The following is a 26,235-nucleotide window of genomic DNA, read 5'->3' on the forward strand; positions in this document are numbered from 1 at the left end:
CCCGCGCCGTTCTCCGGCTCCATCGTTTTCGACATTGGCCGTGCCAGCCATTGATGATGGGGGGGGTGGTCGGCGGCTGAGGCAAGACAGCCCCCCCCTTCCCTTGGCGACATGTGGCGGGACTACCTTCAACTCTCCAGGGAGCGTGGAATGTGGCGGGACTGCCTGTACCTATGCAAGCGGCGGCAGGCGGCGAATTTGGCATGTGGCGGGACTACTTGATTTGCCGCCGTCCTCGCCTTGGCTTCGGCTTTTGGCAAGCAGGCGATGGCATGCGGCGAATTTGAAATGTGGCGGGACTACTTGATTCGCCGCCGTCCTCGCCTTGGCTTCGGCCTTCGACAAAAAGCCGGATCGGGTGAGAGAGAGGGGTGGTCGGTGGCCGAGGCAAGACAGCCCCCTCTCTCCCCGCGGCCTGCAGGGCGGCAGAAGAGAGAAGATGGAGAGGTCCTTGTCATCCTTTGGACCGCCTGCCCAACATCATCTCCTCCTGACCGTGGCCAGGCGAGTCCCTCGTGCCTCCAGGCCTCGCCTTCCGGATGGGCGTAACCGCGGACCTGTTGCACTTCGGGAGCTTCCGGAATGGGGGTAGGTACCTATTGAGTTGTTTCTATTTCATGTGGCCGTTATTTGGGCGGGGCGGGCAATGAGGCAGACATGTTGGGAGCAGGAACAGGCAGTGAAGCCTAGCTACCTCGTGGCTATGTTCTGCTATCGAATCTTTTCGTCATTTTACATTTCTTATTACGAATTATTTCTAATGTTTCTTATTTTTGGTGAAGTCAAAAGCTCATCAGGGGGTTACTGACTTAGCCTGATTTCTTTTTATTTTTCTTTCTCTTCCTTAGCGTGTTTCGAGCTAAAGCTTTCCGTTAGTAGGGAACGGTGATCACTTCATATTTTTATGTGTCCTTTTCACTAGGGGGGTACATCTGGACGGACCAGACGAGTCCCCTCCAATAAATGGTCCGGGGTGGAACGAGATTTATCGATCAAAAAGGGGAACATATATTCCTTCATTAGGGTATCATCCTGGACAGACCGAGCGATGTACTTCCACTTACTAGGGTAGCCTCCTGGACGGACCAGTCGGTCTATTTTCTACTAAATGGCCCATGAGTAGAGAGCATATGTCCTCCATAAGGGTAGTCTCCTGGGCGGACCATGCGAGCTACCCCACAATTACCAACCAGTGGGGAGTGGGTAGGACTGACGAATTCACAAAGGGGCATAACCTACCCTTTTCTACTTGCAAAGACTAGACAGAGTGTTTCTATTTCACGTTGTTTGCAAATAGAAAATACCTCAAACGAAACAATTCCTGAGACAACAATGTCCAGGCAACCAACCAAACAATGGGGAGAAAAACAGGCATGACGGATTACAACGGGGACAAATGTCTGCATTACCTGCCCTTCGCTATCCATAAAGGGAACAGAATATTCCTATTCGTCTCTGTTTGTGGACAGGGAAGATCTCAAAGAGCAACAATCGATTATTAATCGACTTCAAACAATTCAGTGGGGAGAAAAGTAGGCATGACGGATTACAACGGGGACAAAAGTCTGCATTACCTACCCTTCTCTATCTGCAAAGAGGGACGACGTTCCTATTCGCCGCTGTTTGCAAACAGAGAATGTCTCGTTCTCAAAAGAGAACCAATATGTCAAGTAGCCTTCAAAGCTAAATGAACCAATACCAACCAATACAATATCAGTATACAAATACCGATTTCAATACAATCAATTCAATCAATCAGGTGGATAGAACCACCCTACCAATCAGGCGTAAAAACACCCTACTTAATCTTACCCGGACCGGACCATACGGACAGTTCTTCGACTCCCTCCTCCAGCGCCCGATCGTTCTCTTACTCCATGTAGCATTCCTGTGGGATTCCAGTCAGGACAATAGGTCACTCAAGAGAGGTCCGTTCAGAATTGGTGAAGTTCTGTCGATCGGCAGCCGGGCTAGGGCCCTCTCAAGGCAGGTATACTCCGATCATTTTAGACGTTCACTTCTTCGTCTGGATCTCTCTTACCGAACCCTATGTCACTGATGGACCCCGCGTTGGGACGCCAATTGTTGAAAGTGAGCCCATAATTCTATCGATGCCCAGGCTGCTGGCGCAAACCGCCTCTTAGTTCCCATTCTGATTAGTTACCAAAATAAAGAGACGGGCGCTGGGAGCAGGAATCAAGAACAGAGTTTATTTCTCATGAGGAGAGCCAGTCATTTCGGACACGAAACACAGTGTCTTTCGGGAGGTGCTCTGGCAAGTGAGCTTGAGACTCTTGCTTATATACTTTGCAAAACATTTGATGGTACAATCAGGTCAGTGTGTCGCAAAAGGAGGACATCCCTATAATCCTCGTGATGATCCTATTCCACATACATTCACAATGGGGACCCTTGACCTGCTGATAAGAGGGGAGGGCAATCATGCAGCTGAGTGTGTCGTAGGATGTGTGCGCCTGATCATGGCCCAGGGGGTGGGGTGGCTAGGCATACAATGAGGGCAGTAAATGGTATCTCCTGGCTTAGGCGATGGCCTCGGACATGTGTGGTCAGCCGAACTCGGGGGAAGGGGTCATCAAAGGAGTGGTATTCATGCCTGCGTGGACAATCGAGCGTGGAGGGAGGGCTTGTCAATAGAGGGGCATTCAGGGAAGGGAAGGAGGTGCTGGTCAGGCGCGGCCGTGACTCTCAAGGACAGGGCTTTGCGGAAGAAGAGGGTTTATGACTTGCTCATATGAGGAGAAGGAGGGGGTCAGGGTGCGTGCAGGGCCAGAGTCGCGCAGAGAGAGAGAGAGAGAGAGAGAGAGAGATCTTATGACCTGTACATGAGAGAACAGGGGCAGTCAGATACAACTGGGGGGGGGGGGGGGCTATGTCAGCTGAGGCGAAGGATGCTTCTTCGAGAGGGAAATGGGGAAGGCCTGGGTCAAGCAGGAGGGTTACCTTTTCACATCAGGATCGCGCAAAGGGAAAGGGTTTCGTGGTCTATACATGGGAGAGGGGGTGCAGGATACGCGCGGGAGGGAAGCTGGGGATTCCAATGGGTAAAAAGGCCATGGTGCCTAGAATGGCTGCACATATGCATAGGGGTACGGGTTCTTACTGGCAGGGTGATACGGTCAATAATTTACAGTATCCATGGTGCCCACAGGGAGAGGAGTGGGAAAGGAAGGGAAATGAGTGCTGTCTATGTACATCAGTTTCGTCAGATTTTACAGCAGGGTCCCAAATCCTCTATCTTTCTCCAACCCTGGGGTTCGGCCAATAGACTGTGCAGATGGTTAAACCTCAGTCTTGTTAAATGGAAACGATGTTGGGGCTTATTAACTATAGCTAAGTAGGGCTCCATAAAATAGGTAGTTTTTTCAATTTGGTGAGCCCGCACCGTAGGTTTCAATAACTCTTCGGCCTCTCTTTCTGCAGAAGCTAAACCTATAAAAGTTGTCTTAGCCCACACCAGATCCTTTTTAGGTCTCGCTGAGTCAGCAAATGCGCTGTTATGAGGCATTTAGTAGTGAACTTTAAAAAGTCCTGTTGCCGGACTTTAAAAAGGCTGTTGCCGGCTCAAGCTTGAGTGCACGTGGACGAGCACAGGACATCTGGTTTTCTGTAATGGCTCATTAAGCCTTATAGCGCGTGAACCACCCCCCACCCCCTCCATTCTCCCACTCCCTCCTCATTGGCTTCTCTCATTGTTGGATCCATTTCACAGGGAAGCAACTAAATGAAAGAAGGAAAGAGAGGTGGGCTGCTCACACACACCAATCAGACATACACTCGCAGAAACCCAATTTCACCTGCAAGTATGTCTGCTACCTAAATTTAAAATCATTTCTTTACTTGCCTCAACTATCAGGGTATGTCATATTAATGGGTTTCTTCTTTGTGCGAACACCTATATCCAGTTCATGTTTATTTTAAAATGGCATGTACCAAAACATTTTGCTCTTCCCCGCGCAACCTCCTTTCATGGTAAATGAAACCACCCCATTGTAAGGTGGGGGCAACTTTTTGTCATTTACCAAAACAATTTGTCTTCCCCGCACAGCCTCCTTTCTTTGTAAATGAAACCACCCCATTGTAAGGTGGGGGCAACTTTTTGTCATTTACCAAAACAATTTGTCTTCCCCGCACAGCCTCCTTTCTTAGTAAATGAAACCACCCCATTTTAAGGTGTGGGCCACTTTTTTCAGTAACTCCTATGTTAACGTTGGTAACCATGCGATGCTCTGCCTATTAGCCAGGATCGTGAAAAGCATGCTACTTACTAGCCGGCAGGTCATACTGGTCTGAAACGCAGCTGACAAACGTGTTTTCGAGCAGCCACAGAAAGCAAACAAATCAGTTCATTGGCAAATGTCTATAAGACATTGGTTAACCTCTTCTAGTTCAACAGGCTTCCTCCACATTACTAAGTGATTTAATCTAACCCTGTACCCCTGTGTGCCCACTGGCCCCTCGATCACAACTTGCTGCTTCGAACTCAACCATCCACGAGCATTATTTTCAACTGCCTAGAGTTTTGTCGTCTGCTTTGAAGAGAACCTGAAGCTCTCCATCCATATCTCCTCCAATGCTTCCTCGACCTAGTTCCAAGTTCTGCATTACCCATCTTTATAGAGTGAGAAGACTCTTTAGCGCTATGGTAATAAAAAACTAATTTGTGTGAGTTTCTTGTCTGCGCCCCTCTCGTGTGCTTAGTTGCCAACAGATTTTCGTTACCCGCAACTTCAGCTTTTCATGGTACAGACATTAGGCTGAGTGCCTCCTCAAAACCCAGTTGATATTCTTTCCTGCTTTTGAACTCTACCTGTCTGGCTCCTTAACAGCTTCTTTTAGTCTGCAAAGGGGTCATATGTCGCAACCAATGTTCCTGCGCTCTCGGAGTCCTCATGCAGGCTTGGGTTTAGGCTCAGAATGGCTGCTCCAACAGCAGTTCCTCAACCCCCTGTGCCCCCTGTCTCTGAAGTCACTTGGGATATGGCTAAAGTCTAGCTGTCATGATGCGTACATGGCAGTAGACAACACTGGTTACACTCTTCTAACTACACATACACAATATAGACAACATTGAGGGTAAGGCGATCTCCCATGGTGATAATATTGTGTGTGGTCTTTGTAAATCTTAGGAGACAAAAGGGGATTTTTGAAGTGAATGAGACCCCAGTTTTATTGCGTCTACTACAAATGTCTTTATATTCACACAATGGCAGGTGTCTGTCGCCAATGTAATCCTATTTGAGGTGGGACGGAGGTTGTGATTGAAAACATAAAGCAGTAATCATTTATTGAAGCTTTCTTTCATGTGATAGATGTAATTTCACACTTATGAAATAACACACTAAAAGAACCCCATACATTAAGTAGGACACAAATGGTCATAAAATGGGATTTGATTGCAGGAAATGGATTGATCAAATTCAGGCTCAAACAACGACTACAGAGGGGACAGGACGAAGGGATTAGATTGGTAAAACGGGGACTAGAGCACAAATTGAATAATAGGATTACAATGAAGATACACTACGTGATATCTCCAGAGCTCAGTCTCAAAGGCGACAACTACTGAGGGAGTTGGTGATCTGCATTCTGGCAAATCATACCGTACCCTACTTTGCTGCATAGCCCCAAATAACCCAATCAAGTTAGTTAATGGTATTTATATAGTGCACCTAGCCGATAGGGAGAACAGCGCTGTACATAGTTCAAGACAAAGACACTAGCAACACAATAGGAGCGGTAATAGGTTTCTAAGAGCATAAGAGGACTGTTACTGCTTCCTGATTTAGTGTTCTTAAAAGGGGTGTGACTTCAGCTCTCTCCTAAGAACTAGGATTGGCTTAGCCCTAATGTATAAATGGTGTCTTTTTAGATGTTGAGTGAATCGATCAGGGGTTCCCAACCTGGGGTGCGAAATTTCCTTTCTGAGGGGGCAACTTTTTTTTTCTAATTGCTCAATTTATATTTGAATTTTATGCAATATTTAAAAAACGTATGTTTTGTTCATCCGCAGTACTGGATGATGTTAAAAAAGTGACTATTAGGCTTTAAATGTGATATTTATTTTGTAGGAGGTGCAAACATTACTTAAACATGTCCTAGGAGTGCGGGCATAGAAACAGTTGGGAACCCCTTGCATAGTTAGAGATGGCCTGTTGCCTTATTTTTTAGGTCACGCCGACTAGACGATGCATGCATTGTCTGTTGCATGACATAATGTTAGTCTATAGTGAGCTTAGTGTGCCCATTGTTTATTATTGCGTGGTATCATTGTCACTCATTGGCTTGCTTCTTATTCATGAGCTTGTGTGGGCTTTCGTTCCTCCTCTTCTGTTTGTCCATACCCTGGAGCATTACTTTTGTCCTTCTACTGCTTATTTTTCAGGCACTACTTTTTAGGTCTCGCCTACGCAGCACACATGCTCTGCGTAGGAGACTCTAAGCCGTCTATCGGATCTTTTTCTAAGCACATACTCGTGCTTGTGGCGGCATACACCTTGCAGTAGCGCGCAGGGGCAAACCACAAGCACGAGTATGTGCTTTGAAAAAGAGCAGACTGTGCACGCACACATTCACACACCACTCTCAAGTCCTTGCACTGCACAACAAACTCTGTCCACTCTTGCTGGAAGCCTTCCATAGGTCTTGGTCTAATGCTGCCTCTGTTACCTATTAAAGAAACCTACTGCCACTGCTTGTTGTCAGAGGTGCCATCTGTGTAGGTAAAATAAGTTTTCTTTAAAATAGGCATTACGGGCAGATCTTTGATTTGATGATTTTTACTGGGTTTTTGGGCACTACAGTGACAGCATTCACCCCCTGGCACAGTTAATGTTTTGCCACAATCAGATGCATGCCTTTTAACCACAAGCCTGCTTGTTTGTATCATACACCCGCTACTCTAAGTAGGGACTTCTGGAACTAACACAGATGCAAAGAAAAAGTACATTAGGCCAGTCCAATCTACATAGGACGATTCGTTTTATAGGAGACCTTTAGCCGTCATTCAGTTCTTTTTGGCAGCACATACTCGTGCTTGTGGCGGCAGACACCTTGGTGGAGCGCGCAGGGCCGTGTCACAAGCACAAGTATGTGCTTCAAAAAAGAGTGGACTGCGCACGCATGGACACAGGAACACACCACTCTCAAGTCCTTGCACTGCACAACAAGCTCTGTCCACTCTTGCCGGAAGCCTCCCGGGTCTTGGTCTACTGCAGCCTCTGTTACCATGATAAAAAGACACTACTGCCACTGCTTGTTGTCAGAGGTGCCATCTGTGTAGGTAAAAAATGTTTTCTTTCAAATAGGCATTATGGGTAGATCTTTGATTTGATGATTTTTACTGGGTTTTTGGGAACTACAGTGACAGCATTCACCCCCCCCTGGCACAGTTAATGTTTTGCCACAATCAGATGCATGCCTTTTAACCACAAGCCTGCTTGTTTGTATCATACACCCGCTACTCTAAGTAGAGACTGCTGGAACCAGTGAACACAGATGCAAAGGAAAAGTACATTAGGCCAGTCCAATCTACATAGGATGATTCTATTTCTGAATGTCTCTTGTAAGTCTCCCCCACACCCCTCGAATTCCAGGACCTCCAGTGTTGATTTAAAAGCAGCACTTTCAATCTTCAAAGTGTCCCGTTGCAATGGGAATGACACTGCACCACGGGAGTCTGCAGCTGTCGCGGGCATTCTCGCCCATCACATCCACTCCTTTGAAGGCAGAATATGTTCTCTGGAACCGTTACAACTGGAGCTTTCAAGCCGCTCGCATGGCCAGTGCAGCAGGACAAACGCGCATTCACTGTCCTCGTTCTGCCGCCCCTCCCACTTGCACTGCCTTACGCTTCCCTGGCGTCTGTCACATCTGAAAAACTTTTCCGGACTCAACCCCCCCCCCCCCCCCCCCCCCCTTGAAAGTATGATTTGCCTCATCTAATTGCCTTTGTCGCATGTCGTGCCAATAAAGAAGCAGGCTGGAGTTCTAAAACTCATCGAAACCAACTTAAAGGTGCACGATTTTCAGACCACATGGAAATATACAGAACATTCAAGTGTAAGATAAAAAACAAGTTCGAAAAATACACTCTGCTTTCAAGGAGGACTGATATATGCCAGAAAACTACTACCATGTGTGCCCAAAAATTAGCCATCGCTCAATACAGGCGCCCAGGGCAGCATGCACGCTGCAGGAAATAGAAATATGAAGCCACTCAACTTAAAAGAAGTAAATGGATACCAGCAATCTAAAACTCTTGCTTTTCTGGCATGTCCGGTATTTCTGAGAGGCAGTGAAGTGAATGGTTATAAGAACTCAGTGACTAACCCTTAAATTGGTCCGTGCTCAAGGAGGCAGTGCTTAGTAGAACCATCAATGACAACCACAGATGCCCCATTAGGCTCCATGGCCTCTTTAACACTTACATATCACTTACTCTCCATTCACAAAGCCAACAATATCTAGTGTGCAATATGACGTGCTAAATTCTAGACAAGAATGCCACATGCTTACACATATTCTTCACTGCTACTTGCTTGGCATTGCCAATAGGTCTCGCTTTTGGGACCTTATAAGTATTTAGTTATGCAGCACAATGTCCTTGGTGCAACAACATCAACTGTTGCATGATTAAAACAATTATAAGGTCCAAAAGTTGAGACCTATTGGCTATGCCAATGCTTGTTACATAATGATTCCGGGTTAACAAATACCTCTGGGCTTCCTACCAGCCTTGCTATACTTTCCATGTAAATAAGCCAATGAATGCTACTTGCCTTGTCTAATGCAATGCAATCTCATATAATCTCCTGATTCATCCCTAATTCTGGATTGCTCCAAATTGAGATCCATTTAAGAAAGGGGGCCATTCTTATTAGGTCTGCCACAAAACCGATACCCACTTTCCTGGTGAATAATATAAGAAGGTGTTGATCACACACTCACTTACACAGCCACACAACTACTCACACACCCGGTCACACCCCCAGTTTGCATGGACGCTATAGTTAGGAAATAGAGTTAAAAAACCATAGAAATTCACTGAAAGAAACAAAGGTTACAGGTACATTATAGTTGAGAAATAACATTTTAAAAACCTGAGCGATTCAATTAAAAAACAAAGGTTACAGGGACGCTATAGTTAGTTCAGAGTTTACACACACAAACCACAGAAATTCAGCAGTTACAGTTATTTCAAGTAACTATAACTTGTGCCCTAAGGTAACTAAAACTCACACCATCGCCATGCACTGCTAATTACCCCACATATTGCATCAATCATAACATCTTTGACATCACTGATAACATTTACAGTGGAATTATAGATGAGAAAACTGTGCATGGCGGGCCCCAAGTTATAGTCACCTTAGAGCACAAGTTATAGTTACTTGAGATAACTATAACTACTGAATTTCTATGGTTTGTATGTGCAAAATCTGAACCGAACTATAACGTCCATGTAACCTTTGTTTTTTTCAGTGATTTATATATATATATGAGAAACAGGCTTCCTTTCTTGAAAGTAGACCAGGGGGCACGACAGATTAAAAGTAAGTTTTCTTTTATTAAAAGGTTTTAGCATGACACGTTTCAGCTTTCGCTTTCATCAGATGCTGTTCCTTTCATGTCGCCACTGACACTGCAGTCCTGAAGGTATACATATATTGGCCCATCTAAAGTAGAACTCGGCACACCTGGGCTCCATTAGGGAGGAGTCGCTTAGAGAAGTTCAGCGTGTGGGGACTGCAACTCCCAAAATGCAGTTGATTCATTTCACCGTGTTGAGGTCAGTGATCCTGAGAGCCAGATTCTTTGCATCTCTCTGATTGAGGCTAGCTTGAAGCATAGTCAGGTTTTGAGGACTGCAGCGTATTTTTCGGCAAAAGAGGGGCTTTTGCATCCGCACCTCCCGCCTTGCCTCACTGTGGGTTACAGGTCCAGGGCATCATTAAAGTAAAGATGTCGCTCCATGAGTTCATGGACTTTCATTGAAAGCAGAATCTCTGTTGCCACTTTGGAAGCCGGGCGGTCTGGGTAAGTGCCATTGTCCCCGAGACACTTAGGGAGGGGCCGCCCTTGCGCGTTATGGCTCCGTGCTAAATACGAGAAACAGGCTTCCTTTCTTGAAAGTAGACCAGGGGGCACGACGGATTAAAAGCACATTTTCTTTTATTAAAAGGTTTTAGCATGACGCGTTTCAGCTTTCGCTTTCATCAGATACTGTTCCTTTCATGTCGCCACTGACACTGCAGTCCTGAAGGTATACATATATTGGCCCATCTAAAGTAGAACTTGGCACACCTGGGCTTCATTAGGGAGGAGTCACTAAGAGAAGTTCAGCGTGTGGGGACTGCAACTCCCAAAATGCAGTTGATTCATTTCCCCGTGTTGAGGTCAGCGATCCTGAGAGCCAGATTCTTTGCATCTCTCTGGTTGAGGCTGGCTTGAAGCATAGTCACATTTTGAGGACTGCAGCATATTTCTCGGCAAAAGAGGGGTTTTTCTATCCGCACCTCCCGCCTTGCCTCACCGTGGGTTACAGGTCCGGGGAATCATTAAAGTAAAGATGTCGCCCCATGAGGTCATGGACTTTCATTCAAAGCAGAGTCTCCGTTACCACTTTGGAAGCTGGGCGGTCTGGGTAAGTGCAATTGTCCCCGAGACACTTGGGGAGGGGCCGCCCTTGCACGTTATGGCTCCGCGCTAAATACGAGAAACAGGCTTCCTTTCCTGAAAGCAGACCAGGGGGCACGACGGATTAAAAGCACGTTTTCTTTTATTAAAAGGTTTTAGCATGACGCGTTTCAGCTTTCGCTTTCATCAGATACATACATTTGTGGTATAGCTCAGAGTTCTACTGTTTGCAGACTGCTGTCCCTTCCTTCATCACCTAACCAGAGCACTCCAGATGCATTGGCTAGTGTATAAAACCAATATCCTGATTCATCAATTTTGATAAGGATATCTGAATGTACCTCATCTATTTGTGGTAATATTAAACATTATACATGTTTAATAACCGAAAAAACAAACACTTTAGAGCTAGTGACAAAAGTAAAAACATCTTGAATCGCTAATGTGTTAATTCCAATGGATATCACTCCTGGTCTAACAAGATTCTAATCATGGGAATTTGTTAACTGTGTAGTTTTTGAATTCAATTATGATTGGTCCAATAATTCCGATGGGCCCGGTAAGGGTAATTACGAGGCTGGTAAATAATGGGGATTATTCTGAGGCACTTGTAATCAAGCTAATGCATTATATGGTTCAATGTCTTCACTTACGATTACCCTCCCTTCGCTTACGATTGTCTTCCAACTGTCTTTCATACTCCTTCAACTTTCTCAGATAATCTTCGGCTGCTTCAATTATACCAGGTACAACATGATATGGCTTGATGGTGGAGAAGCAAGGCAGTGAGGAAACGTCAAGCAAGGGGTTTAACTTGTCCACCACATTGGCTGCATCTGGGTCCAACTGCCTGGAACAACCACAATCAGAAGCAGAGAAAGCATTAGTTTGTATTATTCAAAAAGAAAGGACATTGTTGGTATGTTTGTAAGTGATGTGCAGTGAGAAAGTCTACTAAGAATGAAATTAGATGATCAAATAAGGGAATAACTCAATTTCATAGCTATTTATTTGTTAAATTGATACATAGAATGAACATCAAAGTATATTGAAAAAACACAGATATGCACAGTAAATAATAAAATATATATTAAAAAATGGATTTAAACAAAACATAGTACAGTGAGACATTAATCTCCTTGACATCTCTAATTTAAATATACCAAATCTAGTTACCTATATAATTTTCTGTTCAAACTAAAGGACTACTAAGGTTGCTGAAACACATTAAATGTAGATTTTGGTAAAACTGCCAATTGTAAAATGTCCTGAGCTCAAGCACTCATATTTTGAAGAGTGTCTTCGTTTTTATGAATCCTAAGGGATCTGAAAATAAATTTGTTGGAATTTTCCACTGTTTTTGAATCTGGAAACATCATTATGAATGAACAGGGTGCACTCTAGATGTAGCTGTGTTTGGTGTATCACTTTACAGGTTTATAGGTACTTTGGCTACACATTTCAAATGTGGGGTGGTTTATTGTTGTATATTACTTATTTTAGACATAATGTGGATTTTTCCCTACGTTTTTTCTCCCCTGAAGTTAGTAATCAGCCTTTTCACTGACCATGGGGATTTAAAAATAACACCCATTTTTACTGAGTGTTACAGGAATCCTGAATGCTTAGTTTTTTTGTCTTGTCTATGCACAGGAAAACAAATAAAGCATGGAATATCTTCTGGATGGAGGATGGGATGTAAATCTATGCTGGAAGTGATGCAGTTGGATGGACTAGGGGGCGGGCCGGGTAAATCCTACATTAACAGTATCTGGTGATCAGGTGACAATAAGAGGTTGTCAAGGTAGCATATTAAATATTACCTGAAAAAGCAAAGATTGCAAAAACAAATTCATAAACATCAACCATCACAGCTCTCCACCTTCTGTGGGTAATTGAAGCATTAATAAAGCTACTGGTCTACGCCCAGTTCCCTACAGCAGTTCTCTGAGGAGTACAAAATGTAATTTAAATTAATTATTAAAATGCTAGTGAGGGTAGGATATTTTAATTTTCTTTAAAAAATGTTCATGAATTAGTCCATTTTAATTATTTAAATGTCTAATAAACATTTAAATTGAATGGTTGTAGTGCTGAAATATTTTATTAGTTCTAGAGTAATATTCTTCAATTAATCTACAATTTTATTTTACATTAAAATATTCGATTTTTTTTTAATATAATAAACTGCATCACTTTTGCCTATACTTCACCATAGGGAGACTTCTGCCCCAGTAGTGGAGATCTTCGCCCCGAATGTGAAGATCTCTGCACCAGAGGTTGAGATCTCAAACCCAGTGGTGGGGAAGTAGCCTGCTTGTGAAATGTTACTTGTAGTAACTTGACAATTGTCAGTGCAGTCTTCAAAGTCTGCACTCCTTCGTTTCAGACGGTGTAGATATGTCAGAACACACGTAGGTACAAATTTACACTCAGAAATGGGGAATAGCAAAAAAAGTGTAGATTAATAACTAAGTGCAGGAGTAAATGTACATGTGAGTAAATCTACACATAAAAATGCACCTTTGTGAATAGGACCCTGTGTGTCTTACTCTTGGAAACCTGTTACTATCTCACACGTAAGTTAGGTGTAAGGTATACTTACACTATGTAACGCTGTTACCGAGGCCCCACCTGAGGCGGGGGAAGAGAAAACACCAGAGAGAGTGTCATTAAGGGGCAAATCAAAATGAAATTGAGTAGGAGAAGCAACAGCCTCTTCCTGGAAATAGTAAACTCAAGTTAGAGCTGGCTTAAAGAACAAGAAAGAATGAGAAGGAGATGAGGTGACAGGGAGCAGGGGTTGGGCCATAACCACTGCCTGGGAGACAATCAATCATTTATGAATTGGGGACAATATCAGGGTAACAAACAAGAAGGAAGGCGATGAATACCAGAGGTAGGCTACAAATGCTTAAGAAGGTACTTGAAGGGGAGATAATAGGCTAAATGGTTGCCTATTTTTTGGGTGGCAGCAGAACAATTAGTGTAATTTCCTTGTGGAGAAGTGTGGCTCAATGGTTAGAGCGGCAGACCCTGATGCAGAGGTCTGGCCCGGGAGCAGGGTTCAATTCCCGCCTCGGCGGGTCTTGGGCTCATTTCCTCGGACCTGATCATTCTCGCCTCGTGCCTATTCTAATCATGGGTCCCACTCTGCAACTCTGGGCAATAGCTTGCTTAATCTCCACAATGGCCCCAACAGCGCTGGGATGACTGGCTTCACCTTGGGGGTGCCCAGGAGTGGACATTTCACAGGGAAAAGCCAGGAAGGGTTCCACAGCGGTATGCGTACAGTGCCAGGAAACCCCGGTTGGAGTATAAGTGCGCTTTTCAAGTACAAATTCATTTCATTTCATTTGTGTTGTTAAAAAAATGCCAAAAAATCAAACCGCCTAGCCCTGCAACCAAACCTTAGTTTGCATGGATAAGTTGGTGAACAGGTGGTGATTGCTGCCCCCTTTAAGGGTTGGTCACCGAGAACTCTTGAATGTTGTATACAATAAAATACATTTTAAAATTCATTGAACAAAGGGTTAAACTGAAGTCCCTGTGAGCTTTCGTTAAAACACCTAAAAACAGAGTTTATGGTTAGAAGCACAATAAATACTCGCACAACAGCCATGTAAACTATAACTTGCACACCAACTGCAACACTAATGACCTCACAATATTTATACCAATAAATAACAACATATAAAAGGGAAATGTAATAAAACAGCAACACATAATCAAACCAGTAAATTACACTATGCTCAGAGTTGTCTATGTCAACGTGATAAGTGCAATGCCATATTTAATCTCATTGTAATATGGTTTGTATTGGTAACTGCACCTGTCTCATTAAGGGTGAGGTGACAGCACTGAATTTGGTGGCGAGTTATGGTTTACATGGTTGTCGTGTGAGTTATGAATTGTGCTCCTAAATATAACTTGAGAATGTCAGCGTTTCTTCGGTTTTACTTCGTAATTATAACTGCACTTTAAATGTATTTTTTATGATTATATTACAAAATGACCGTCGCAACTGTGTAATTCTAGTTAGGTCAGAGGTTCCATAGGAAAGCCATTTTATGCTTCTTTAATAACGTAGGCATTCTTTGATTAATTTGCAGGAATCTTTCCCAAAAAAGTTCACTCACATTGGCTTCTTCATAGAAACTTTTGTGTTGATCAGTCAGGTTGGGGCCAAGAAAAAGGGGAGCCCCTAAAGTGTGATTTCCAATGTCAATTCCCATAAGAAACTGAGCTCTGGTACAGAAAACCAGCCAAACAGAACTACACCACATTTGGTAAAAAGTTAGAACTTTACTAAAAAAGCGTGCTTTTGTGATCTGGTGTAAATCTGTTTAGCCATTTTCAAGATATTTGCATTTAAAGAAGGCATGAAGGAGTTAATTCTCTGCAAAAAGCTTGGGTATCTGGATGGGTGGCTCCATAGGAGTGCCACGGGACTCTTGCAGTACCAAAAAACGAAAATTATGCGATTCTATGTTCAAATGTCAAGGCCACAATTACAGAACTCAGGGACTTGGCTCTCAAGTGCCGGAATAAAATGAAAGGCCCAATAAGGAGGCAGGATGGGAACAACCTAGGCCATGTGGTGAGGAGGGGTCCAAAAGGGACCAGCACTTACATTTAATAAGAAGAAAACAAAATTGTCACCAGTATCATGGTACCCAGTCCGGCACCTTGGAGTTACAAGCTAATCTCTCTAGGGTGGTATCCAAAGTTACAAAAAAAAAGCGGAAATTCCAACAGTGGAGTGTGTACTGTTATATGCAAACTCGACCACGCTAGGGCCGTAGAACCAATTACTGGTGTGAGTAGATAGCAAACACCATAGAGACTGTTCCAAGGACTGGTCAACCCTTTCAGTTCGCCCACCCATTTGGGGGTGATAGGCGTAGGAAAATCTCAGGTCTATGCCGCGCAATGAACACAACCCTCGTTAAAACTTTGAGACAAATTGGGGTACCTGATCCGAAATGATCACTGAGGAAATTTTATGTAACCATACTATGGGCCTGATTTAGATATCGGAGGACAGGTTACTCCATCACAAAGGTGACGGATATCCCATCCGCCAAAATATTAATCTTATAGGATATAATTGTTTTTATATTTCTGAGGATGATATATCCATCACCTTTGTGATGGGGTAACTTGTCCGACAAGATCTAAATCAGGCCCTATCTGTTGAAGGAAGGCATCAGTCAACTTAGTAGCAGTAGGAAGTTTTTCTAAGGGGACAAAATGGGCTATTTTTGTTAACAGATCCACTACCACCCAAATAGTGGAGGATACTCTGGCATAGGGGAGATCTGTCACCACATTTTTACAGATTTTGTGCCAAGGGGCTGGTGGAATGGGAATTACTTGAAGGAGACCCGTAGGGTGAGAGGAGCTTGATTTATTAAGAGCACAGGTTGACAAGTTGGGCAAGTCTTCAAAAAGTTTGTGACATCCTTGGACACAGTTTCACACAAGAACCAACACAGGCAGTTTTGTTTGGGTTTTTTGCTTCTCAGGATGTACCCTGCTAAAGGAATGGAATAACACCAATCACACCCTACCTTCCTTAACTCAAGAGTGGGGATGTAAAGTAAGTTCTCATGTCAGAAACAGCTGCCCTTATACAGTGATTGGCTTTCTCTAACTACTTTCAAGGATACAGGATTTCTATGGCTTCTCCGATCTTTTGCTAAAACTCTTCAGAGGTTTTTTTAAAACATCTTTTTGTTAGTTGTGCTGCAAACAAAGAATGACAACATTTTACTATCTAGTGCACAGATGCAGTTACATCCTTTAATAAACCTGTCGATCCAACCGCCTCATTACCCTGAATCCTGGTGCCCCAAGCAACGTGTACCCTTCAATCAACCACCAGATGGTGCCACAACATGTCTTGTGGAGTCTAGTCCATGATATGTTTACCCAATTGTGCAAGATTTTAACCTATTTTTTGGGACAACTCCTTCCTTCATATACCACCTTTTCAGCATACACCAGTCCATTTTTTCTTCCAATCCTCAATGTCCGAAGGGTCCCTAACACCCAACGATTCAGAAGAATCTAATTTTACAACAATTTAGGCCTGGGCTGTCCATATTTTCTGGTACTTTGGGTCTTGTGACTCTTCCCAATCGTTTAACATATGACTTTAAGGAGAGCCATCAAGACCCACTCTTCCCGCACGGGCATACAGTCCACGAGCCCCATCCAGTAAGTCTGTGTTGCTGGGCAGCACCACAGAATGTGAAGAAAGGTCAAAACCTCACAAACACAGGTTTGATGTGCTCCTCCCCATCTTAAATAGGGCTGGCCTAGAGTAGTATGGGGGATGTAGGATGCAGAACTGGAGTCTGGACCCAGATTTTATTGTAACCTCTTGCAGGACTCCTATCGTCTCTTCCCATTCCCCATTGTCCCCCACCCATCTCGTCCTGAACTGCAACAGAGTGTCCAGGGAGGTGTATTGGATTTTATATACACCAGTGCTATGGCTTTTTTAAGCCGGGGTTTGGTTAGCAGTTGGTCCTCTAGTGGCGAGGATTGCACTAGTTCTGTGTACTTTGGTATGTGGAATATCAAAGCATGTCTAACCTGTAACTAACTGTAAGTTTCCACGTCTGCCAATTGAAATTCCCTTACCAGATCTTTTAGGGGAACCACACCAACCCCTATCCAGAGGTCCCCAATTTAGAGATGCCTCTTATATTCCATTTGGCAAGGCCTGGTAGTCTCCCAAAGTCTGCCAGAGCATCAAAATCCCATAGTGGTGTCTCCTGTGTGAATTTACCCCTCCATCCTAGGTATTTCATCACTTCCTTCCAGATGTACACTATTGTTGTCATGTGAGGGGGCAGTGGACCCAGAGATCTCTTCCTGTAAAGCACAGCTTGGGTGTCTTATGCTGCCCATTATGTGTTTTTTCACTCTCACTGCTTGCTCGGTTTGGGCCATTAAGGGCCAGCCATTTATTGGCACCAGCTAGGATTCCCGGGAATATTTTTGAACGGCAGCCAGAGCGAGTCCCTCCCTCATTCGTACCAACACCTGGTCAATTTGGCCAGGGCCATTCTCTGTGGACCTCAAGCCCATAGTAGACACAACTCTGCCTCAACTGGCCTAAATAACGCTTTTGGCACTTCATATGAGGGTGTTCTGGAGTATGTATATAAATCTGGGCAGGGTCATCATTTTGAACAAGGCAGCTGTGCCCATCAAGAGAGGGGTAGGATGCGCTAGTGCTGGATATCTCCTCTCAGTCTCAAAAGAGGGATCAGGTTTTTTGTGAAAAAGATCTTTCCATCTTTTGTTTCATAGATAGCCAGCTTTTTAGGCCCCTCCACCGATATCTGCATCCCACAACCCATCCATAGTCTCAGCATCCAGCTCGCGAGTGGGTATATTTGAGCCTTCTGACAATTGATGGTATAGTCCGAGTCCTTGACGAAATTCTCCAGAACCGAGCCTAGGCACTGTTAACCGGGCTCAGCCACATAGAGCAATATGTCATCTGCATAGAAAGATATTCTATTTTCCCTGGTATTGCTGGAGCTCAACCCCCCTGACCAGCAAGTTATGTTGTGTCCAGATGGCCATGCAGCCCCATAGCCAGGGTGAAAACCATCAGCAATAGCGGGCAACCCTGCCTGATGCACCTTCTTAATTTGATTATGTTTAACGGTGCTCCATTAACTTTGACCCTGGAGAACAGTCCGCTGTATAGAAGCCGAACCCTTTGTCTATATTGTGGACCAAAGTTAAGTCTGTCTAGGACTGTGACCATGTAGACCCATTCCAGAGCAACAAAAGACATCTTTGCATTCAAGGACATCACCAGTGTGTTCTCATGAGGCCATTATAACCCCAGCACCCCAACAGCCTTCAGAGATTCAGCCTTGTGCTCTGGTTAGGCATAAATCTGGATTGGTCTGGGCAGATCAGAGATGTTGTGACCCTCTTCAGGCAGGTTGTTAGCACCCTGGCTAGTATGTTATCTTCAGTGCCTAGCTGTAAAATGGGCCTGTATGAGGCACATTCCTCTGGAGGCTTCCCCTCCTTTGGTATTATTACAACTGCAGCCAGTCTCTGATTCTGTGGGAAGGTACCTCGCTATTTTGCTTCCTTGTATAGGGCTAGCATGTGTGGGGTGATCTTGGTGGCCATTGCCTTGTACACCTCTGGGCGGCAGGGGTGTAAGAAAGGCCCCCGCATCCCACGTGGTGCAGGGGGACTCCGAGCTGCAGGGGGCCCCCTCAGCACTGTACTCAGGCCTGACAGCTCTGGATTGAATCCAGAGCGGGGCCCCTCTGTGTACCTTGCAGGGGGGCCCCTTCAATTTTTGTTACGCCACTGCTGGGTGGAGCCCATGTGGGCCAGTTGCTTTGCCTGCTTGCAGATCTCGGATAGCAGTCGTGAATTCATCGGGCTCTATCTCAGCCTCTAGCACTAGCCTGTCATCTGGGTACAGTTGTGGGAGCCTTAAGTCTTAAAGGATTGCTTTTGTCTTCCCAGTGGTTGTGGTGACCACCCGGGAGCATAGTTGTGCATATTGACGTGCAAATGTGTCTTGATGGCAGGGCCCCTCTGAGCGATCCACCTTCAGCTTTTTCCGTTTCCAGTACCCAGTTTCTGGAATTATCTTTTCTGGCTAACCAGGTAAGGAGCTTCCTTGCTTTGATCCTAACCACATATAGGTGGTTCAGAGAGGGTCTGTATGTTTCCCGAGTGTTATTTTCAGCTATGTCTCTATATTCTTGTTGTTTCAGGCATATGTCATTGGCCAGGGCCGCACCCACTCTTGAGGAGAGAAGGAGATCCATGGTCATTATTTCTTTTTCTAGATTGACCAGCTGGTTCTTTCTTTCTTCTTGTCTCCGGTATTCGAAGACATCGCCTGTCTACTCTTTGATCACTATCTTATAAGCCTCTGTATGGTGATCATGCCTTGTTTTCAGTGAACTAGTGGTCGGTGCATTGTTAGAGCCCCTTTGAGATCTTTCAATTTTTAATTTACCAGGGGTCGAATGACCAAACCCTCCCCACACTGTCCAGCTTGTGGTCAACCTCTGCCCAGAGGGGTAAATGGTTTGAGCTGCAACTTTCAGGATGTTTTATGACAGAGAAGTCATGTGTCTGTGTGTGCAAAGCGAAGAGAACATCTATTTCATATAGACTGACATGCCCTCCAGCACATGTATTGGTTTTTTTTAGGGGGTTGTGAGCTGCCAGATATCTGCCAGTCCCCTAAAAAGTCCAAGGCTAGTTCTCTCCAGCATCTTTTACCCGTAACAGTCAGATGCACCCTCCCCACCTCACCAACGCATTGAGGTCACCAGCCAACCCAGGAACTGCAGCCGCAGGGAGCCTATGTCAGGTAGGGCCGAAGTGTGCAATCTGGGCGGTGTGTATACCGATCATATGTTTAACGTCAGTCCCTCCCAAAGACCCTAAAGAGCAACATACATGCCCTGTGAATCTGTACATGTCTGTTGGGGGATAAAAGGTATCACTTTTTTTTAAGAGTACGCCCACCCTTCTAGACCCTATAGTGTAGTGTGTATGGGCAAGCATTTTACAGACAAATCTGTCAAGGGCATTATAGTGGTTTCCCTTCGGATGTGTCTCCTGAATCATTACTATTTCTGGGACATGGCGTTTTATGTATTGCAGTACTACTCCTCTCTTTGATCCTGTCCCTCAGACCATTGATATTCCATGGCAGTATCCTCAGTGACTTTCTGTTGGTCATAGGAATCCACATTTGTACCTAGCTGAGACCTTGGACAAACCTGTCACTGCATAAGGCAGTCTGGAGATTGGGCGGACCATGGCTGGTCTTCCCCAGTTAGTGCTTCTCGAGGGTGAATATAAATGGTAAGGAATAATACACATTGACCAACAAACTCCTTGCGTAACTCCCCACTCCCTTCAACCCTGCAAAGCTGCCTTAGAAATGCCTCCTCCCCAACATAGCAGAACCCTGTTGCCCTAAAAAAAGGTGTCAAACAAAGAGAACGCCTGGCCATTCCCTGAGTTTGTGCAGTTTATTCTATCCCTAAAACACTTTTTGTTTTCACAAACCATGATCGGGCCTTCGAGTACAAGGGTTCGATCCCTAGGGTTCGAGTTAATGCAGCCAAATGTCAGACTGTGCTAAATGACTACTTGACTCTGAGGCATCTCCCAATTAAGAGCTATCCGTGGCTTGTTAGGTGTCACCCTCGATGAGGACACCTCTGTTCTCCAAGGACTGCAATCTTGTGCGTTCAGCGTTCAATGTCTGTGGGCTGTCTCTCTCTTGCTTTCCCCAATGTGGTCCCCTGGTGCCTTCAAGCATCTTATTCTTTGGTTTGGATCTTCCTCAATGTTGTGTATATTTTTCCGCAGGCCTCCAGGTCCTTGTTTCTGCCTTTAATGTGGCCAGCAAGGGCTGCGTTTCAATTTCCTTAACATACTCCCCCATAAGCATGACTTCCATTGTAACTGAGTCGATTTTGGATTCCAGCAAGCCCAGCATCCCCTGGATCACCTCCAATATGTCTTTTAATAGGGTTCCATGTTTTGCTTCTAGCTCTCTTGGCGTCAACTGGGCACCCCATATGTAAGGGCAGTTCCGCAAGCAGCTTGGAATTGGGATATTTGTTCATCTTGGTCATAGTATTTGTGGGGTGCTCTCATAGAACCTTCGCTGGCCAGCTTAGATGTGATATTTACCGTTACCTGCCAGGGGCCCATGCATTGATGAATGCACTCTATGGCTCCCAGCTTTCCCAGTGGCTCCCTGCTCTCTTTGTTGCTGCAAAAGGGTTTGGGATGTAGGCTCTATGCTCAGCAAGCACTCCACTATGTACCAGAAGTTTTCTTCAACAGCTCACACAGCCAATTACCCCAAGTCCTGCTTGTGTTCATGCCTTTTAGAAGCAAGCAAGGCTGGTGGATCACTTGGCTGTTCCTGCTTCGCTGACAACCAGGGCTCAGCGTTTGATGGGCAAGCAAAACTTCGAGACCTTAGTTTCCATTGTGCCTACCTGGCATCCTGTGGGCATCTCCCTTCTAAGCATTGACTCTGTCACATCTCCAGATCGTGCCTAGGAAAGAAGAAGAGGGTGTAGGCTTTGACTCACTATTGCCGCCCGCAATAGCCTTAATGGTTGTCGTCACTGCTGCAGCTTCTCCGCACCCCTACTCAGCTGTACCCCAGCTGGGAGATGAATATTGATCAGATCTTAGGACAGGTGGTGGGGAATATTTAGAGTTGGAGCTGCTTCAGCAATCGGCCATCTTCATTGGCAGTAGGCTATGCCCCTAAAAAATTCTTCAGAACTGCAGCTTGTGATCATTTTCTTACAAGGGAGTATAGTCTCTTTGTTAACCTCTTGATGTGTCTCTACTGGTGATTCTTCTAGGTTTTGCTTGCTTGGAACTGGGTGATACTGCATTATGAATTTAAATTTGCTAAAAAAACCACTAAAGCCATCTCATTTGACTTGGGGTTAAGGCTTTTGGAGAGCAGAAGAACTGTAGATTCTTATGATTGAAGAATATGGTGACAGTGCTTCTGCGCTGAGGAGGTAGTGCCTCTACTCCTGAAAAGCCATTTTGATTGACAACAGTTCTCAGTCAGAAATGGTATATGTCTGCTTTGTGGGGAGTCATTTTTTAGAGAAGGAGGCTATGGGGTTCATGTGCCTTGTCTCTGTATCTCGTTGTGACAACACTGCCCATAGTGTATTGAGAAGCATCTGCCTCTACAAAGTATGGAGAACTGGAATCAGGAAGTCGAATTACAGGAGTGAACATGAATTTTTTCTTTAGCACAGAAAAGGCATGGTCATTTTCCTTCGTTCAGTGCAAGGGTTTGCCTTTCCTTTCAGGCAGTAGGGGGTGACTGCCACAGGGTGCCCGATTTTCTCCAGCCACCCCATTCATCAATGACAGCCGATGCATTTGGTTGGAACAAAGGCTCCCATTGAAGTCAATGGGAGTCCAACCAAATTGTATCTGGAAGCATCCAGATGCATCGTAATCGGTCGGTTGGACTCTGCCGATCCGATCAGAAACCATTCCCAAACCCATTTGGTCACTAAGCTTTCGAAACAGCATCAAAATCAGGCCCTTAGTGGCAAATACAGGACTATTGTATGAACGAAAGGTATCAACTCCTCCCACTGCTACTAGCCATGACAGAATATTTATGACCACTCGATCAGTGGCAGTCAGGAGCATGAATCAACCACAACCAATATAAATTTATATCAACTAACTTGGGATTGGCCAATATGGTTGAGAAAAAATACTCCTGAGGCTTTATTATCGATAGTAAGAGAAATCTATGCTAGTTATGCAAAAGTAGAATGTTTTATCGACTGATGAATAATGCACTGCTGCACACATTTTTTGTTAGCTTTGGTAAATAGGGCCAAAAGTATCATTGATGTAGCACTGAGACTCAAAAGCTAATGCCAGCATAAGCAGAGCTATCTTCTCACAAGCTGCCTTTATTAGACCTAACCCCTCTTGCTCTTTACTCCCTGTATAAAAACCATTGGAATGTTATTTTTAGTAAAGGGTGTAAAAATATTTAGAGAGAAAACAATAAGAAAGTTTTTCCCTATTCAATGTTGTTTGCAATGTTACAGAAAGGACAGCATCCGTCTTAGATTAAAATCAAATCACAGCAACAACCTTAGAGGTGTGTGCTACTGTTTATTAAGCCAAGTCTGTTGCACAGCTCCCTTCAAAGTGAATTCCTTCACTTTTATGGGCCATGGTGTGCTGTGTATAGACTAAATGAAGCTTATCCTATAGGGCAGGTACCTTTTCCCATCAACCTTAGCTTCATCTTTAATTTATTCAGGGGATACATATATAAATGTCAAGGTGCATTATGTTTGCATGTGTTTTATCCTACAATATGAATAAGTGGATGCCCTGAACAACGTTCAAAAACATTACCTAAAAAACCCAAAGTAATATTAATTTTCAAATAATGGAAAAACATATTAGTTGTAATGGTTCATTGTCTGATTAATTAAAATCATATAATGCAATAACAAGTATAAGGAAATGTGTAACTTTCTGCACATATATACATTTACTATAGGTTACAACCCAACAATTCTTGACCCAGAGGCAAAGTTCATGAGCATTCGCAGTGTGCTAAAGTGAGAATTCAAATGCATTTACAGTGTATGCTTTTAAAATGTACGAGTAAATCTGGAATGCTGGATGATAATCTGTGGTGCTCATATAGGCATTATACATTTAAACAAGGGTTCGCACCACACTAGTCGTGTATTCAGTAACTTAGTTGTGGGGCAAAGATGAAGGAGACTAACCAACAAATTGTCATCCCTACACCTTCTGTGGTACGGAGGCATGTGTCAAACTAATAGTTAATGTTTTTTTAAATGTCCTTACCTTTCAGAAGAGAGAAATGCCCATTTAAAGATAGAACAGAGAATTGCTGTCTGTAAGCACCATCTGTACAGCAAGGAGACAGTGATAATAATCAGACAAATCCAACCTAAGGCTTCTATCACACAGAATGTTTTAAACAGTGTAAATGCATGGCTACTATTCAGAATTCTTTGATTATACAATGGTTGTGAAACATGAAAAAATAATAAATGATTCATGGCTTAAGGGGTTGTCATGCTGCTACCTTAGTGACTGTTTTAGTACGACTTTACAAGTTTACCAGACTTTGTGATTCTGATCACATGATGGTCCATCCTTCATTTCCACTCTTGAAAACGGCTTAATACTTCTATTATTTAAGCAACACAAAACATTAAAATAATTTTTTAAACTATTTTTTAAAAAGTCGGTCTTTTTATTTGGAGTGATCACACAACTTAGAGGAAACTCTGACATTTTGATGCCAGTATGGGCAGTCGATACTCTATAGGGGCTTGTAAAACTATTTAATGTCACCAACTATATCACATGTTTGGGTTTCTTTGACTTTTTGTCTTTCAATTTTCTCTCATAATACACATTGATAAATTGTACACAAGTAAACCACTGAACATAATGTAAGTAATAAAGTACTCTCTGCCAGTCACTATAAGGATATTTCAAGTCTGTAAGGAGCTCCAAGACTATAACAAGCATTTGCAATGCAATAGGTCTCGCATTAGGAACGTTTGAGCTATTGGTCTTGTAAATGACACATTTTTTATTTATGTGTTGGTTTTGAAAATAGCGAAATTAATAGCTTTGTCATTTACAATGCCAATACTTTTAACTTTTGCAAATGTGACACCTATAGCGCTTGTAAAGCAACATGTTTTGTATTTACGTGACTTAGATGTATTGATATTACAAATAACAATGGCTTTTAATTTTTTTAAATAATTAATACTTAAATAAAAGTTATTATAATTTACAATGGCAATAGCTTAAACTATTGTAAATAACTTTTGTGAAGATTATGTTCAGTGTATTTTATAGTGACGAAAATCCAAGAACAGAAGTGAAATATCAACATCTTTTTGTGACATTTGTAATAAAGCTTGAAACATTGAGAGAACATATTGGTAGAGTGAGGGCGGTAGAGTGACGGCTTGAGGGCGGTAGATTGGTAGAGTGAGGGTGCTAGAGTGGTAGAGTGAGGGCGGTAGAGTGAGGGTGTGAGGGCGGTAGAGTGAGGGCAGTAGAGTGAGGGCGTTAGGGCGGTAGAGTGGTAGAATGAGGGCCGTAGAGTGAGGGCATGAGGGCGGTAGAGTGAGGGTGGTAGCGTGGTAGAGTGAGGGCGGTAGAGTGGTAGAGAGGGCAGTAGAATGAGGGCGTGAGGGCGGTAGAGTGGTAGAGTGAGGGCGGTAGAGTGGGGGGCGGTAGAGAGGGCGGTAGAATGAGGGCGTGAGGGCGGTAGAGTGATAGAGTGAGGGCGGTAGAGTGGTAGAGTGAGGGCGGTGGAGTGGTAGAGTGAGGGTGGTAGAGTGAGGGTGGTAGAGTGAGGGCGGTAGAGTGAGGGCGGTAGAGTGGTAGAGTGAGGGCGGTAGAGTGGTAGAGTGAGTGCGGTAGAGTGAGGACATGAGGGCAGTAGAGTGGTAGAGTGAGGGTGGTAGAGAGGGCGTCAGGGCGGTAGAGTGAGGGCATGAGGGCGGTAGAGTGAGGGCGGTAGTGTGAGGGCGTGAGGGCGGTAGAGTGAGGGCGGTAGCGTGGTAGAGTGAGGGCGGTAGAGTGGTAGAGAGGGCAGTAGAATGAGGGCGTGAGGGCGGTAGAGTGGTAGAGTGAGGGCGGTAGAGTGGGGGGCGGTAGAGAGGGCGGTAGAATGAGGGCGTGAGGGCGGTAGAGTGATAGAGTGAGGGCGGTAGAGTGGTAGAGTGAGGGCGGTAGAGTGAGGGTGGTAGAGTGAGGGCGGTAGAGTGGTAGAGTGAGGGCGGTAGAGTGGTAGAGTGAGTGCGGTAGAGTGAGGACATGAGGGCAGTAGAGTGGTAGAGTGAGGGTGGTAGAGTGAGGGCGTCAGGGCGGTAGAGTGAGGGCATGAGGGCGGTAGAGTGAGGGCGGTAGTGTGAGGGCGTGAGGGTGGTAGAGTGGTAGAGTGAGGGCGTGAGGGTGGTAGAG

General features: G+C 44.4%; 1 protein-coding gene across 1 annotated transcript in view; it reads right to left on the reverse strand.

Moving 5' to 3' along the window:
• Positions 1-24,398, reverse strand: part of LOC147684780 (uncharacterized) — a 286,561-nt gene extending 262,163 nt beyond the window's left edge. The window contains exons 1-3 of the mRNA XM_086939730.1: positions 24,349-24,398; positions 24,085-24,147; positions 11,331-11,506 (exon numbers count right to left, since the gene is read on the reverse strand). Coding sequence (XP_086795856.1) covers positions 11,331-11,506; positions 24,085-24,147; positions 24,349-24,398 — 289 coding nt within the window. The remainder of the gene's footprint in view (positions 1-11,330; positions 11,507-24,084; positions 24,148-24,348) is intronic.
• Positions 24,399-26,235: the final 1,837 nt, after the last annotated feature.

Source organism: Lissotriton vulgaris, chromosome 10 (assembly GCF_964263255.1).
Source record: "Lissotriton vulgaris chromosome 10, aLisVul1.2, whole genome shotgun sequence".
Lineage (NCBI taxonomy): Eukaryota > Metazoa > Chordata > Amphibia > Caudata > Salamandridae > Lissotriton > Lissotriton vulgaris.